Source organism: Protopterus annectens, chromosome 4.part0, assembly GCF_019279795.1.
Source record: "Protopterus annectens isolate FY-2018-M chromosome 4.part0, PAN1.0, whole genome shotgun sequence".
Taxonomy (NCBI): Eukaryota; Metazoa; Chordata; order Ceratodontiformes; family Protopteridae; genus Protopterus; species Protopterus annectens.
Genome location: NC_056733.1, coordinates 850954285 through 850970095, shown reverse-complemented (window position 1 = coordinate 850970095; position 15811 = coordinate 850954285). Strand labels below are relative to the sequence as shown.

At 39.8% G+C, this 15811-nt stretch overlaps 1 protein-coding gene across 1 annotated transcript in view; it reads right to left on the bottom strand.

Annotated features, from left to right (window-relative positions):
- The window catches only part of LOC122799621 (Golgi apparatus membrane protein TVP23 homolog B-like), a 287881-nt gene that overhangs the window by 189101 nt on the left and 82969 nt on the right, over positions 1-15811 (bottom strand). Inside the window, exon 3 of the mRNA XM_044068804.1 lies at positions 12277-12421. Coding sequence (XP_043924739.1) covers positions 12277-12421 — 145 coding nt within the window. The remainder of the gene's footprint in view (positions 1-12276; positions 12422-15811) is intronic.

Below are 15811 nucleotides of genomic sequence, written 5' to 3'. Positions count from 1 at the left end.
TCTGCTCCTATGTATGCAATTGCCTTGTTGCCCTGTCAGTCTGATTTTTCGAAGTTTACTGTAATGCCTAGTTGAGTGCATGATGTGAGTGTATAATCCCGTGCCTCTAAGAGTTGATGCCTGGTGGTAGCAGTCAGGAGCCAGTTGTTTAGACAGGGAAACACCTGGAATCCTTGACGCCTCAGGTGAGCCGTGACTACTGTCATACACTTGGTGAACACCCTGGGGGCTAAGGTGAGACCAAAGGGCAGAGCTCTGAACTGGTAATGATTGGCCCCTACCCGGAAGCGAAGAAATCTCCTGGAGCGTCTGTCCATCTTGATATGGTAGTACGAGTCCTGAAGATCTATGGAGCACATCCAATTGTCCTGACCCAGAAAAGGGAAAATGGACTGCAGTGTCACCATCCAGAACTTTTCTTTTTGTTCAATCTGCTTAGCTCCAGTACTGGTCTCCAATCCCCTGTCTTTTCTGGTACTAAAAAGAATCTTGAGTAAGTTCCGGATCCTAGTTGGTCTGCAGGGACTTCTTGAATGGCTCTTTTTTCTAGCAGTCTTGAAACTTCTGTGACTGCTTGATCCCTTAGATTGGGTGGGACATCTGGGATGGGTTTTTTCGATTCTATGGGGGATTGATGGAAGGGAATTTTGTAACCTCCCGATATGATGGATAGTACCCTTCTGTCTTATTATATTTTGCCAGGCTTTTGGGTACAGCGAAAGTCTTCCCCCAACTGCCTCTAGAGGTGAGCAGTCGGGCAACCCTTCACTGATGCTGGAAGGGTTTGGCAGAAAAAGTTTCTCTGTCACCCTGGTTTTGCGGTCCCCCTCTGCCACGAGGGCGGCGTCTGTTATTGTTGTTTCGCCCTCTGTCTCTGGGGGGAAAAAAAAAATCACCACGTGTGTCAGGCAAGGGTCCCTGGAATTTTCAGAACCACATCTTTCCACTCTTTTGACCCTTGGGATAAGGTCTGGAAGAAGTGGAAAAACAGACTCCCACGGCAGAGAGAGTCTTGCCTTCCTGCTCACACCTGGTCAACGTGTCTTTCACCTGAGGCCCAAAGAGAAAAGAGCCATCAAAGGGAGTATTGGTGAAGGACACTAGAAAGGGTTCCGCAAACTGACACAGCCGCATCCAAGCATGTCTACTAAGAGCAACACCTATCCCTGCGGCTCTGCTTGCTCCATCGGCTGCATAGGAAATCAGCCTCAAGGAGGAGTTAACTGGAATCAAGAGTCAAGCTGAGAAGCTACTTTGGCTGGTGTGCCCTCAGCTGTAGGATCTTAAAGGGCATCTCCAAGCTCTTTCAGGAGATCCCTTTGAAGACGTGTAAAATGGCATAGATAATTCAGTGACCTCATTGAAAAGGTTGCTGAAGCAAACATTCGCTTTCCATATCTGTCCACTGTCCGAGACACTTGTTCGGAGGATGAACAGGTCTCTGCTAACTCTTTCTTGGTGGCTGCTGCTACCACCATGGCATCAACGGGCACACCTTTGGAGAGGAATTGCTTGTCCTGGGGGGCTGTAATAAATTTATTTGGTCTCCTCGGAGTAGGTTCCACAGAATCTAGAGCTCACCAAGCCTTTTGAGCCACTACAGACATGAGTGGATCGAAAAGGAGGAGATACCCAGGAGGTGGAAGGTCGGGAACCGAATGTGTCCAGGTATACAGACTCGTCCTCAGTAAGGGCTAGGGAAGTCCAGTCCCTCCTCTGCCTAAGCATTTCAAGAATGTCCGAAAAGGAAACTGCTTTGGAAGAAGAGGGATCACCCAATGGGGTGTCCTGGGGCATAGGTTCCCTACGCTTGGGGTCTGGAGGAGGAGTAGAGGTTGGCACAGACACCACGGGAGGAGGAGCCGATGGAGCTGGCAGTAGAGCTGTCTCAGGGGACAGCACACTCCACATGACCTCGAAGGCGTCCCGACCTCTAGGCAGAGAAAGCTCCGGCTCCAAAGAAACAGGAGTCTTTCTCCACGTCGAGGGTGAAGGCTCAGAGGCAGATGTTGGAGCAGAGCTCACCTGCTCCGAGGGGGAGAACAAGGTCGGACAAGGGTCCAATGCCACTCCCCCCCCCCCCCCTCGGAGCCGATGAGAGAGCCTCGGCACCCAGATCTCTCGATGGAAGGTGCAATCGAGGTAATCGGAGCAGACGTCGGAACCAAAGGAGAAATGATGATTGGCGCCGACGGTTCTACTGCCTGCAGATCCATTGTCTCCGGCTCCGAGCTAAATGTAGTCGGAGGAGGAATAGAAATAGAGGTGGTTGGAGCAGATACCCGTTGAGGTGGGCTGGACAGAATTTTTGCCAGTTCCTGTGACTTAAGAAACCTACTTACTACTCTCTCCACATCATGATCCGATAATCCAGAGGATCGAGAGGAGTGGGAAGAATGACGGCTACGTTCACTCTGTAATAAAGGTGACTGTGGTGCCGAGTGGATGGACGCCAAGGATGGTGACCTCAGTCTCTTACGGCTCCGAAATAGCAGATGGAGCCGAAGGAGTTGTCTTGTCGGTGCCAGCCGGTACCGACATACTTGGTTGGTCAAGTAAAGGAGTCTGCTTCGAAGGTGGAGCAGACGGCTTGACAGACTTAGGGGATTTCGCTGGCCGAGTACTTTTAGCCTGAGAATCCTGAGGCTTCAATAATCCCCAAAGGATTAATTTGTTTTTGTGCTCCTGCAGGACCCTTGGACTAAAAGCAGGACATATAGAACAGGAGTCCTGCAGGTGAACCGCGCCCAAACAATAACCACAACTAGTGTGCCCATCTGTTAGACATTTTCTGACAGTATGAGTCACACTTTTTGAAGCCAGATACCTTGGTATCTTTAGACATTATAGTAACAACCACCACACAACAAATACTGAAAAGCTGTACTATAAAAAACAAGAACAAAGAGTTTTTTTTTTTTTTTTTTTAGTTAAAGAATAGCAGGAAAGCCTCTAATTTAAACGGCTATCCTGGGGGGGCGACTCTAATTTAAACGAGTTCAAGGGAACAGGAGGCCTGAGAGTTATGGATCGACGGCCAACCAAGCTAAAATACACAAGAACGCAAAAAAAGGATAAAGGAATATTATCTATATACAAAATAGACAATTACTTGACAAACTTTCAAGAAAAACAACAATACATAATAGCAAAAAGATTATACTAAGCCTGAGCCAGTAAGGAAGCAACCTTGCAGCTTAAGCGGCAAACAAGATCTGGGTAGTTGACGCTGGGCATTCTGGGATAAGAGGTAGCCTCGAGCCAGTAAACAGCTCTCGAGCTATAGAAGATGGCCGAGTTGGAGCCGAGGATCAGCTCTGAACCCAAACAGCAAGAACGAAGGCGAGAGACAACTTAACATCTTATTTTTTCTTTATATTCATACAATTAATGAAGTGCATGCTCACAGATGTCAGAAAAAGCGGTGATAAAAGGTCAACTATGAGGTATGAAAGTACTGGAGTTTTTGCAGACCTTCGAAGAGGAGTCTTTAAAAATTAATTTCAAATTGAGGTTCTGCACGAACAATTTACGGTCAGTCAGGGGTTCTACAATGGTATCCACAATAGTGTGTATACATTGAAGACCCTTATTCAATACTTTAACATCAGCTGATGTTTAAAGTGAGATCAGAAAGAAAGGTTAAATACAGCACAAGTCTCTAATGGCCTTTCTGCCCAGAAGTTATCGATATGAATACTGGCTCACAATCCAAGAACCGTTCACTGCACAAATGTTAGTGACCCAAACTAATCCTCTACACCAGCTATTGGGATCAATGGGAACTAATTTGGGACACCTTTTCAACGTGTTTACTGGTTCTTGAGAGGAAGGTACAAGTCTATAGAAGGCTTCAGTGACAATGCTTCAGCATTCTAGCTTATTTAGGGCTAGGAAATGTTCCATGTGGGCTGAGAATATTAAAAGTACTGTAGTATTGGAACATGTACCTGAGGCTTCTGAAGAAAAGACAGGAGCTGAAAGTGAGTACTAACTACATGATTTTAATGCACCACTTTTTTTGTAAAAGTTAAAAGTGATATGCAAGATGACCTAATGAAATTAGTGTGTGAGGTTACTGGATTGCCTTCCTTTAAAGATTATTTTGCCATATAATTTAATGCTCAAGAGGCTGGTTAACTATGAGCATGCATTGGAACTTGTGAAAAAATGCAAGTTACTTGGACAGATAAACAATTTTAGATCCAATATATTTTTTCGTGGCTTTAGTCGACCCATGAGAAAAATGAGAGAGTACCTCAGAAAGATTCCATATTTGCCATAGATGACTCCTCACTCTACCTGAAATCTCTGCTGCAAGTGAGCGTAATAACCCTCCTGTAAATAATGCTACATCTGACACTGCAATGGTGAAGGGCCCAGTTGCTCTGAGCCATACTTCTTTACCATTATCTGGTACTTCTTGTAACTCATATGCATTAGTGGTTAACGATGGCTTGAATATGGTGGTGGATTTTTGCCATCTTGCTACTTCTTTACACCCCACTTTACTGGAACATGTAGAACCACGCAGCAGAGACAGATCAAAGAAGAGGAGGAGGCAAATGCGGGTGGGTCTACAACAGACCCGCAGCCACTCAGGACAGAAAAGCCATTATGCCGTAGTTATCCTTTCTGATCTCACTTTAGCATCAGCTGATGTTAAAGTACTGAATAAAGGTCTTCAATTTATACCCACTAATACAGATACCATTGTAGAAGCCCTAACTGACCTTAAACTGTTCACGCGGAACCTCCATTTGAAATTTATTTTTTAAAGAGACTCTTCTTTGAAGGTCTGCAAAAATCCAGTATTTTCATACCTCATAGTTGTCCTATTTTCACCACTTTTTCTGACATCCATGAGTGTCACCTTCGTCAATTATATGAATATAAAGAAAAAAATACGTTTTACAATCTGACTTTGGAAGAGCATGAAGCCTTAATTAGGCTACAAAACAATCATGATATAGTTATTAAACAAGCTGATAAAGGTGGTGCTGTGGTCATCATGAATAAAAAGGACTACTGAAATTATATGAATGATTTAAGTGATGAAAGCATGTTTAGAAAAACTGCCATGTACAATGTTGCCAATTTTATCAGTAAGGTCAATATGTAAAAAATTAAAATCGATAGTAATGTCGTCAATATTCCTTGTCCAGTTACTCCTGTACTTTATGGTCTGCCCAAGACTCATAAAAGCCTTGCCCATCCCCCGATGAGACCAAGAGTTTCTGGAAGGGAATGGGTAACAGAACCCATACCTTTATATTTGCAGAATGTTCTGAATGGGTACCTATGTAGAATTGAGTTACATTCAAGATACTGATGACTTTTTAACTAAACTGTTTGAAACATGACTTTAGTTTTGTGATATTGGATATTAACTCCCCGTTTACTATTATACCCTAATGATTTTGGTATTGATGCCATGCATTCATTTTTATGTGAAAATACTTCCATGAGTGGTAGGAAGGTACAGACATTATGTGAACTCAGAGTCTGGCTAACAAACAATATACAGTGTATACATACAGTTTACACACCCTGTTAAAATGCCAGGTTATTGTGCTATAAAAAACTCAGACCACAATACATAATTTCAAAACGTTTCCTAACTTTAATGTGATCTATAACCTGTACAATTCAACTGAAAAACAAACAAATCTGTTAGGGGAAAAAACTATAAAAAAAATAAATAAAAAACGTACAATAAGCTGGTTGCATAAGCGTGCACACCCTTAAATTAATACTTTGTTGAAGCAGCTTTTGATTTAATTACAGCATTCAGTCTTCTTGGGTACACACTTGCCATCAATTAAAGAGAGTCTGATTAACCACAAATAAAGTTCCACTGTCCTAGTAGGATTTTCCTGACATTTACTTAGTTGCCTGCTACAGCAAAAGCCATGGTTCGCAGACAGCTTACAAAGGATCAAAGGGATCTCATTGTTGAAAGGTAGCAGTCAGGAGAAGGGTACAAAAAACTTTTCCACAGCATTGGATATACCACGGAACACAGTGAAGACAGTCATCAAAAAGTGGAGAAAATATGGGACAACAGTGACGTTGCAACCACTGGACATCCCTCCAAAATTGATGAAAAGACAAGATGAAAACTAGTCAGGGAGGCTGCCAAGAGATCTACAGCAACACTGAAGGAGCTGCAGGAATTTCTGGCAAGTACTGGTTGTGTACTACATGTGACAATCTCCCGTATTCTCCATATGTCTGGACTATGGGGTAGGGTTGCAAGACAGAAGCCTTTTCTTACACAGGAAAGCATCCAGGTCTGGCTAAAATTTGCAAAACAATAGATAAGGTCTCTCAAAAGCATGTGGGAAAATGTGTTATGGTCTGATGAGACCAAGGATGAACTTTTTGGCCACAATTCCAAAAAGTATGTGTGGTACAAAAACACTTCACATCACCAAAAGAACACCACCTCCACAGTGAAGCATGGTGGTGGCAGTATCATGCTTTGGGGTTGCATTTCTTCAGATGGAACTTGGGCTTTAGTCAATACGGAGGGAATTATGAACATTTCCAAATACCAGTCACACATTTGGCCCAAAACCTTCAGGCATCTGCTAGAAAGCTGAAGATGAAGAGGAATTTCACCTTTCAACATAACAATGACCCCAAGCATACATCAAAATCAACAAAAGAATGACCTCACCGGAAGAAAATTAAAGTTTTAGAATGGCCCAGCCAGAACCCAGACTTAAATCCAATAGAAAAATCTGTGAGGTGACCTGAAGAGGTCTGTGCACAAGACACCCTCACAATCTGACAGTAAAGTGCTTTTGCAAGGAAGAGTGGGCAAATATTGAAAAGTCAAGATGTACCATGCTGACAGACTCCTATCCAAGAAGACAGAATGCTGTAATTAAATCAAAAGGTGCTTTAACAAAGTATTAGTTTAATGATGTGTACACTTATGCAACCAGCTTATTGTAAGTTTTTTATTTTTTATATTTTTTCCCCTAACAGATGTTTTTCAACTGAATTGTACAGGTTATAGTTCACATTAAAGGTGGGAAAGTTTTATCACAAAAATCTGGCATTTTAACAGGGGTGTGTATACCTTTTATATCCACTGTAATTTATTTAATTATCAAGTTTATCATCAGACCTCTGAAGTAGGAATGGGCACTTCCATTGCTAACACATAGGTAACTATTGTGTTTAATCAATGGGAGAGTGAGTTTGTGTACAAAGCTCCATCTTTATTTAAAATGTAAGATTTCATTTTATAAGCGTTTTGTGGATGACATCTTCCTGATATGGGATGTGATCAAGCTGACTTGACTGAATTTCTTATTTGGGCAATACGACTGCTTTTCTGAAATTTAAACTCACCTCATCTGTTAACGAGATTTTCTTTTTAGATGTGAAACTGTCCAAGGTTAATAATCACATTAGTACTAGTGTGCATAAAATGGAGGTCCAGACGAACAGATTCAGTCACACATGCATGCCACTCACATTTAAAAGGTATCATTAGAAGCCAGTTTTTATGAGTAAGTAGGCTCAATACAGAGGACAACAGATGTCTAGAACAGATGGATGAAACGTTAGAAGAATTTGTGGAGAGGGGTTATAGTACAGATTTTCTGAATAACAAAAACACAAATAATGTATGATAGGGAGTCTACGGCAAGACCATATTTTAGCTTATGTAATAAGAATTTGAGGAACTCTGGCAACAGATGCAGACAGAATGTTATACTACTATTTTTAAATAAAAGAACTGTGAATGGCAGGGTAATAATTACAAGAAATTGGGGTATTTTACAATCTATGCCCGAACTGAAATAAACCATCATTTGCTTATAGAAATTGCTTAAATTTAAAGAAAAGATTGTGTTATAAGGATATGTCCATTAAGAGTGTAGGTGGTCATTTAATTAAGTCTGGGACATATCCATGTTTCAACTGCGTAAGTTGTAAATATATTTTAACTGATGATTCTTTTACATACCCATTAACTAGAAATACCCAATATTTTCTCTGCTATGTGACGTGCAACACATAACATAGTTTACCTGACTACATGTACAAGACCCACTGCATTTTATATTGGAAAAAGTACACAAAAATTAAAAGACTGAATTATTTAGCACTGCTCTGAACTAAAGAGAAATATTCATGCTCTTTTGTAAGCATATTTTGGGTAAAGGACCTGAGCAAGAATTTAAATTTAGGGCCATGCAAATTGCACCAAGGAATACTAGAGGTGGACATGTAAATAAATTAGAGGTATGCGAGTATAGCTGGATCTTGCATCTGCAATCAGATACTAAGCTTGGTATTGATGCAATGGCCAGTATTAAACCAGTTTTAAAGGTGAAACAAAACTGTTTAAAGTATTTATATACAAATGAATTTAATTAATAGAATTTTTCTTTTTTATATACAGGTTTACATTCTTGTGTGTATTTTTAATGTATGTTTAGATTTTAATGGGCTGTGTCATGTGAATGTCACGTCATGTGATTTTTTATTTTGGTTAAAAAAGAGTTAATACATTTTCTGTTTGTATAACTGCAGTTAGGAAGGGTGTGATAAAAGCTTTGCTATTGCTATGTTGTTTTAATGTTGCTTATTACATTGCTGCTTGGCGTTTCCGTAGTCCGGGTTTTGCTTTGTTCTGTTACCTGGATGCCAGTAGGACAATTTATAACCCCCTTTGTGGAGTCAAACTGTTTTGCATAAGATTTTGTAAGCGTTTCTATAATCTGTTGTGCCTGAGAATAAATTGTGGAATATACACACAGTTTATCAATTTGTGAGTCTTTACTCCTTCCACATCTTATGTATGTAAAAAAGGTTTCCTATTATGCTCAATATCTTTATACAGATTTTCTTCAACTTTTTCTTGATTTTGTTTAACGCTATGCTTAATTTGTTTATCCACCTTGTTTATTTCAGTTTTCAAAGTTGTAGTTCACCCTCTCTTCCATTTCTTATATTTTCCGTCTCTCACCTTAATTTCTTATGGAAATATATGCCCCTGATGCTGTATGCCTAGATCCCGATGTTAAACTTTTTTTTTTTTGCAATGAAACAATTTCTCTTTCAAAACTTTTCACATTCCATCTACAGTTTTTCTACTTAACACATCACTCCAGTTAGCTTTACATACGGACTGGTTTACTTCCATATAAATCTGTAATTTATCTTCTGTGCACTGGTTTAGATTTCAGTTTGGCAGAATTATCTACTAACAAATTAAGCTTTATAACACCATGATCACTCACATCAATGGTGGTAAAACCTGACTTGAAGTAACAGTAATTTCTTTAAGCACACCAACAATGTCTAGCATGTTCCGTTCTTTGGTAGTTTTTTTTTCCACAATCTGAAGCAATTGTTGTTCCTGAACATATGTTGTGAATAATTTACTTACTAATGTTGTTTAATCAATGTTATCCCAGTCTGTTTCTGGTATTTTCCTTTCTGTGTTTTATCCAAGAACTCTAGGTCATCAGCACTTGATTTTGGTGGTCTATGCACTCAAACAATTGTTATAATGTTCCAGGGTTGTCATTAACACCAATACTACAGACTGTTACATTTCAAGGATGTCATAGTTACATGCTTCACCTCAAAAAATCTAGATCCCTCAGAACTACAAGGGCGTGAGACAGTTACATGCTTCACCTCAAAAAATCTAGATCCCTCAGAACTACAAGGGCGGGAGACTTAAACCTTGACACGGTTATTAATATGACGTGCTGGAGGGACAGATTCATCACCCAGAGACTCCCTATGCTGTGGAACAAAATCCCAGTACATGTGAGGCAGAGCACCTCGCTGGCTTTGTTCAAGAGAAATCTTGACCAATGGATGGGAGATCGCAGATATACCCCAGGGATTATCTCAGTGTCACTACTTGACAGAGGCACAGCAAAATAATGGGCATAGTATCCTCCAAACTAAAGGGGTGGCGAAAGCCACAAAACTCTGGCTAGGCTTATAAATGCCCTTGGGCAGATAGCCTAGTATGAACCTATGAACCTATGAACGATCACAGGTATCCTGAACCTCCATCTGATTTTTTGTTAGAATGTGTTACAGTAAAAACATTTATACCCAGACAAAAATGGTTCCTAGTCATTGTTTTTAGCCATGTTTCACAAACATCAATCTTGTGGGAACTTCATTACTAATGGTCCTAGTATTAACCATCAGAGATGCATCAAATGTTGCTACATGTGAACTGTTAATTTTTCGACCTGGCAAAAATTCTGCCTAGGTGTTTGCCAAATATTACAAAAAAAAATGCTTTGGTTCTCCTGTTAGGGGTCAACACAGTGGATCACTGGTCCTCAGATCGATTGGCAGTGGAGTTTTTATGACGTTGAGTTGCCAGCAAAAATTTTCTCCCCTGATCTTGGCAAACGCATGCCAACATGTGTGAACACGTGTGTCCAAAGCTAGGTTTGGATGCTATACACATTTCCATTTTTTAAAACAGGACTTTTTTCCATGTAGGTATTTACCCCCAAAAATATTTTCATTCATTGTGACCAGACTATATATGTGATTTTTGAAAAACACATCCTAACACCAGTACAAGCTACACTAACAAAGTGGGCTGCAAGTTCCCTACTAGCAGTCAGTGTGTGCTTGGAGGAAATAATTTGTACCGGCATGAATAAAAAAAAGATCCATACTTCCTTACATTAATTTCTGGAAAAATTATGCCTTCTTCTGCAGACTGAATATTTTCTTAAAGATGCGAGTGTCCTCCAGTTCTATCACACCATCCTTCTTCCAGATACCAAATTATCCCTTGAAGTTGAAAAAAAGCTACACTATCCTCCTCATTTCCCACCGTGTAAATTCCTATTGCACACAAATGAAAAAAGCAACATCTGGGACATGGGTCCCTTGCATCAGCTGGCTGTTTTACCAACACTGAAAAGAATTAAAAGATGTGACAAGTCTTTATCAGGATCCTCACCATTTACGCAGATCTGGCTTTCACCAATTCCTTCTTCCTTAACCTAGAAGCAGAAACCACCCAGTTTGATGCCGGCAGCTGAAAAGGAGTCTCATCAGAAAAGTTGGTGAAGCCTAAAGGAGCCATTCAATTGCTTTTGATACTGTCATCATCTGGTGGTCTATATTCTGTACCAGCTATAAGAGGTTCCTAGCCTCCCCCTTGCCTAAAGTAAAAATTATCAATCCTTGCTTTACTTATGCTATACCGGTTTCATTTAATACATTGTTCGTTGGTCAGAAACCGCTGATCCTCTCCCTCTCTTCCCTTTCTTTACCCTTGACAACCATCATTAATCTGGGTATCACCATATTATAACTGCAGTATTCTGCAGCTTTTCTTTTACAGGTCTACAGAGAGATACTGACACTGTAAGCACCACATGCAGCCAACACATTTTATTACCTAAATTTTGGCACTGCAGAACATTTTCCTGCCATTTCTTTCATATACTGCTGCTCCCTTTCTCCTTGAGCAGTATCACACACAGCCTTATAAAAACTACAAGACATGGAAAACACACGGCTCAGAACAGGCTTCCTTTATGATACTTACTAGGCTATACAGAATGGAAATGGACATTTACACTAGGTCACCATCATGACTGCAATGAAGCCATGTAATCTGAAGGCAGCATTACATAGAACCATAACATCCTGACAACATTTAGTGTGCAGACAGCATTATGAATCTATTGCAATCAAGAGATCCTCTTGTGCATTTTGAATTGATCAGCAGTATTATGGTTTCTCATGTGGAGATGAAGTAATGGCCCCTAGAGATCAACCTTGCTAGCCCTTGGACTCACTACATGTGCATATGCATGCTATACTCACAAGTACAGTGAAAGCAGATGGAATCATTCTGTTGGCAGATGTTCTGGTTGTTGGTTTCAGTTGTGAAGCATCAATGATCATGCCAATACAAGCACGACTGATGGGAAACAGTTGCTTTCAAGTGAAAAAAATGAACTTTACAAGAAAGAGCTAAAAGAAATTACAGAAAACATAGAATGCTGATCTTTTGAGAACACAGAATGAAACACTGACAGTGAAATACTTTGTCAGGAATGTAACTATAGTGGAAGCGAGCAGAAAGGAGGATGGAAATAAACTGAGTGCTAAAAAGTGAGTTCTAGTTTCATTGTATACCACCAGAGATTAAATATGGGGAAATGCTACTTAATAAAAATTACCTATTTCATCTGTAAATGCAACTCAGCATAACCAAAAAAACAACAAAAAGTTAAGTATAAAAATTACCTTAACTGTCCAGAAGTCACATGAAAGTAAAAGGATAATAGTCACCATGCAAGCAATAAAACTTCCACTCAAAAATTCACAGAGCAGGTAGACAAGAATTGCACTGACTCGAAAGAATAAGTGGAAGAACGAGGCCAGTGGATGTCTGCAAATCAAGAAAAATATTTTAGATGGTATTTGTAGCCTCTGTACTTGGAAAAATATTTAATTTACTTAATCTATCATACTCCAAATATATTCCAAAAATGGAGTAACATTTCAGAAAGCATCTGCAGTCTCAGTTTCTAATATCAGCAAATACAACTACAGCACCTTTACTGTATAGTTTTTGAGCTGCTGGGAGCATAAAACCCGTACCATGTATGATCCTTTACATATCACTCTGCAAGACTTGAAGATGTAAAAGTGCTGTTCACCAAGAAGTTATGTCTATACCCAAGACTGCAGCTATGAGGAGACTTCTGGCATACTAATCTGTTGAAATATTAATCACAAAAATTACTACATTTAAGTTATGGTCACTATAACACAACACAAAAAAATAAATAAAAAATAAAGGAACACACAACTTTGCCAATGCAGAACAATTTTCCCAAACATACTTGGAGAAATGGGCCATCGCATTTCAGAAATATCATCTCTTGCCCATTTAGGACTTCCTCTGTCTGATCTGAAAACATTCACGAATATCTTGCCGCTGCTGGTTTGAAATCTAAAAAATTCTTAAAATGTTCATGACATTTAAGCATGCCAATAAAAGGAGCTGCAAGTATGCAGAGTTCACTCAACTTCTAGTAATCCCCTAAATAGTTCCCACTCCTCTCTTCCAAAGTCATACAGTGGGACATGAGGACATTCTATTAGAAACATCTTTAAAACAAATCAGCAAAGGTCATGTTTACATGGTTGTTACACTAAATATTCCACTAATGTAAACTGTTAATACCAATTATATAAAAATGAAAAACAAATAATTCTGACTGATCTACAGAGGAGGAATTTACACTTCCAGCTGAATGGAATCTGTTAAAATTAGGTCCTTGGAATTCAGTATATTAGAAGTGATGGTCATCCTTTTGCATATGGGTTGCTACTCCATTTTCTTTCTCATAGCAATACTCTTTGTAACTTGTATGCAGACTTCTCTACAATACTGCCTTGTATCCAGGCTAGGCTGCTTTGTATGTAGGTTTGATCTAAAACAGAACGCCAACCCAGTCCTCAAAATCAATACATGGATCAAGAGAGCAAGAAACCATGGTTGCAAAGTAGCCTTCCATATTTCCAAATAAAATCCCACAAATCAACACAAGCTGTACTCCGCAAATACAGAATTAAATATCAGTGATTTCATATTGTCAAAAAATGAACATTTAGTAACAAAAATGATCAACATCACATTAAATGGGGCATAAAAGAAGCTGCAGACATCAAGCTGACCACAGCTCTTCTTATCTACATTTCTTTACTGTTTTTTTAAACCATTACTTGTTGAAACAATTGGAACGCTTATGCATAAGAGCTCATGTCTGCAAGGAGCTGCCACAAAGTTCATGTGTGGCAATACAAGACGAGTTTTTCGTTCTTACACCAACATAACCTATAAGTAAAGAAAGATAATTATACTGCTGCTCATTTTGTACATAATTAAGCCCAGATGAAGGCAAATGATGGCATCTTTTAGAAGACTTTCAAATATATGGGCAATAACTGCACACAATTACTGTATGTATTGGGACTGCCATGGTAGAAAAAAAATCAGTCGTCATCATTATGAAATATTATACACACATCCAATACAAGATGCATGCAAACAGGAAAATAAAAAAGAAAAATATCAAATGTCGTAATACAGCTGGATACATGAAAAAAGGCCATCTGTAGTACACAAATTATAGAGTTTAACTAAGACGTTTATTATGCTGGGTTTTGGGTGCCATAGTCTTAGATAGTTTGCAGCATATTGAACTACGTCATATTACTGCACACAGAAGTCCCAGCTACTGTCTAAAATATTAAGTCGTCCCACTGATTGAACAGTCATTGTTAACTGTACATACTCTGAGTCAGAACAAGATACCACCCTACTCCGTGCAGCTCAGTCAATGGGTAATAAATTGGGGCACTCCACAAAGCCCTAGAGATATAAAATATTGAAGACACTGAGCTAAAGTAACTAGACAGTCATTCAATATGACATAGGCACAACTTTTAAGGGAACTCTAACTCTGAAATAAGAGACTGAAGATGGCAGCAGTTTATATAAATAAGGGGTACTAGAGCTAACTTCTGTAAAGGCACTGTCTTTTGCAGGTTCAAAGACAGTTTCAGTGAGCTCATCCAGCAAAGGCATGCCATGACTCCCAGGAATATATGTAACATGCCCAAACTCCAAGCATGGTCTTCCATCTCTCAAGGATTTGGGAAAAATCAAAACAACTTTTGTTCTAGTTTTCCCCACTTGCACCTCCCCCACCTGCCAATCATCAGGCCTTCCCCATCAGGCTCAAGCCCATTTATACCCTAGTGGTAAGGAATTCTCAGATCTGCCAGGGTGAGATGGTCTGAAGGTTGGTTATTCAGGCAAACTTTGTGGAGTATGTGCTCTCAGTGGCATTTTATCAATGACAACATTTTTTACATTCCTAATCCCACCCTTAGGTGGGTGGAGAAAATGGGCCACCCCAACACTGTAGGTACTTGTTAATGAGAGCAAGCTCCAAGTAGAGGCTCCATGAGCCATAAGCCCACTCCTAACTTGTACACTGCAACACGACTCCTACTGTAACGGTCTGTGGCTATGCGAGTCCTACTAGTCTCCAACCTCATCTTCCTCTACCACATCATCAAGGGCCCAAGCAACTAATCAAACTCTGGTGGCTTGGGTGTAAAATTCAAAATGAGAATGACAGTGAGAGGCTGCAATTAAAATATGGTGACCATGACATCTACAAAGCTGCTTGTGAAGAACTTAACATAAAAGTGTACCTTCGTCTCCTCTCAAAAACAAGCAAGAATTTATGAAGTATCGCTGGTGATGATCCACTGCAGCAATTATAGGCTGGCTGAACCCAAATTAACTGCTTTGACTTGCAAATGCCAGAATTTGGGCTTCTTTTCTTATCAGCATCCAGAAATGAATCAGACATATGGAGTTCATTCCAGCCCTCAAATGTCAAAAATGTTAGTCAAGAGTATTAAACCAAACCATCAACTAACGTTTTCCATCTATATCCCACATGACAAAAATTGTGCTGCTTCCTGTATGTAAAATACATTTGTTTTTCACTTAAATGCGTAAGCCGACTAGGCATGAATGTCTTCAGTTGTGAGCTGGGAGCACCATCTAAGCAAGTAATTTGTTCAGAATTACAGATAATCACACAGTGTGCAAATGGAGACTGAGGGAGTCAATCCCAATGATTGAAGGATTAAGCTTTGACGCCGTGGTGGTGCAGCGGTAGCATTGTTGCCTCACAGCAAGAGGTTCTCCCGTTCGATTCTCAGCTGGAGCGCCTTCTGTGCGGAGTCTGCA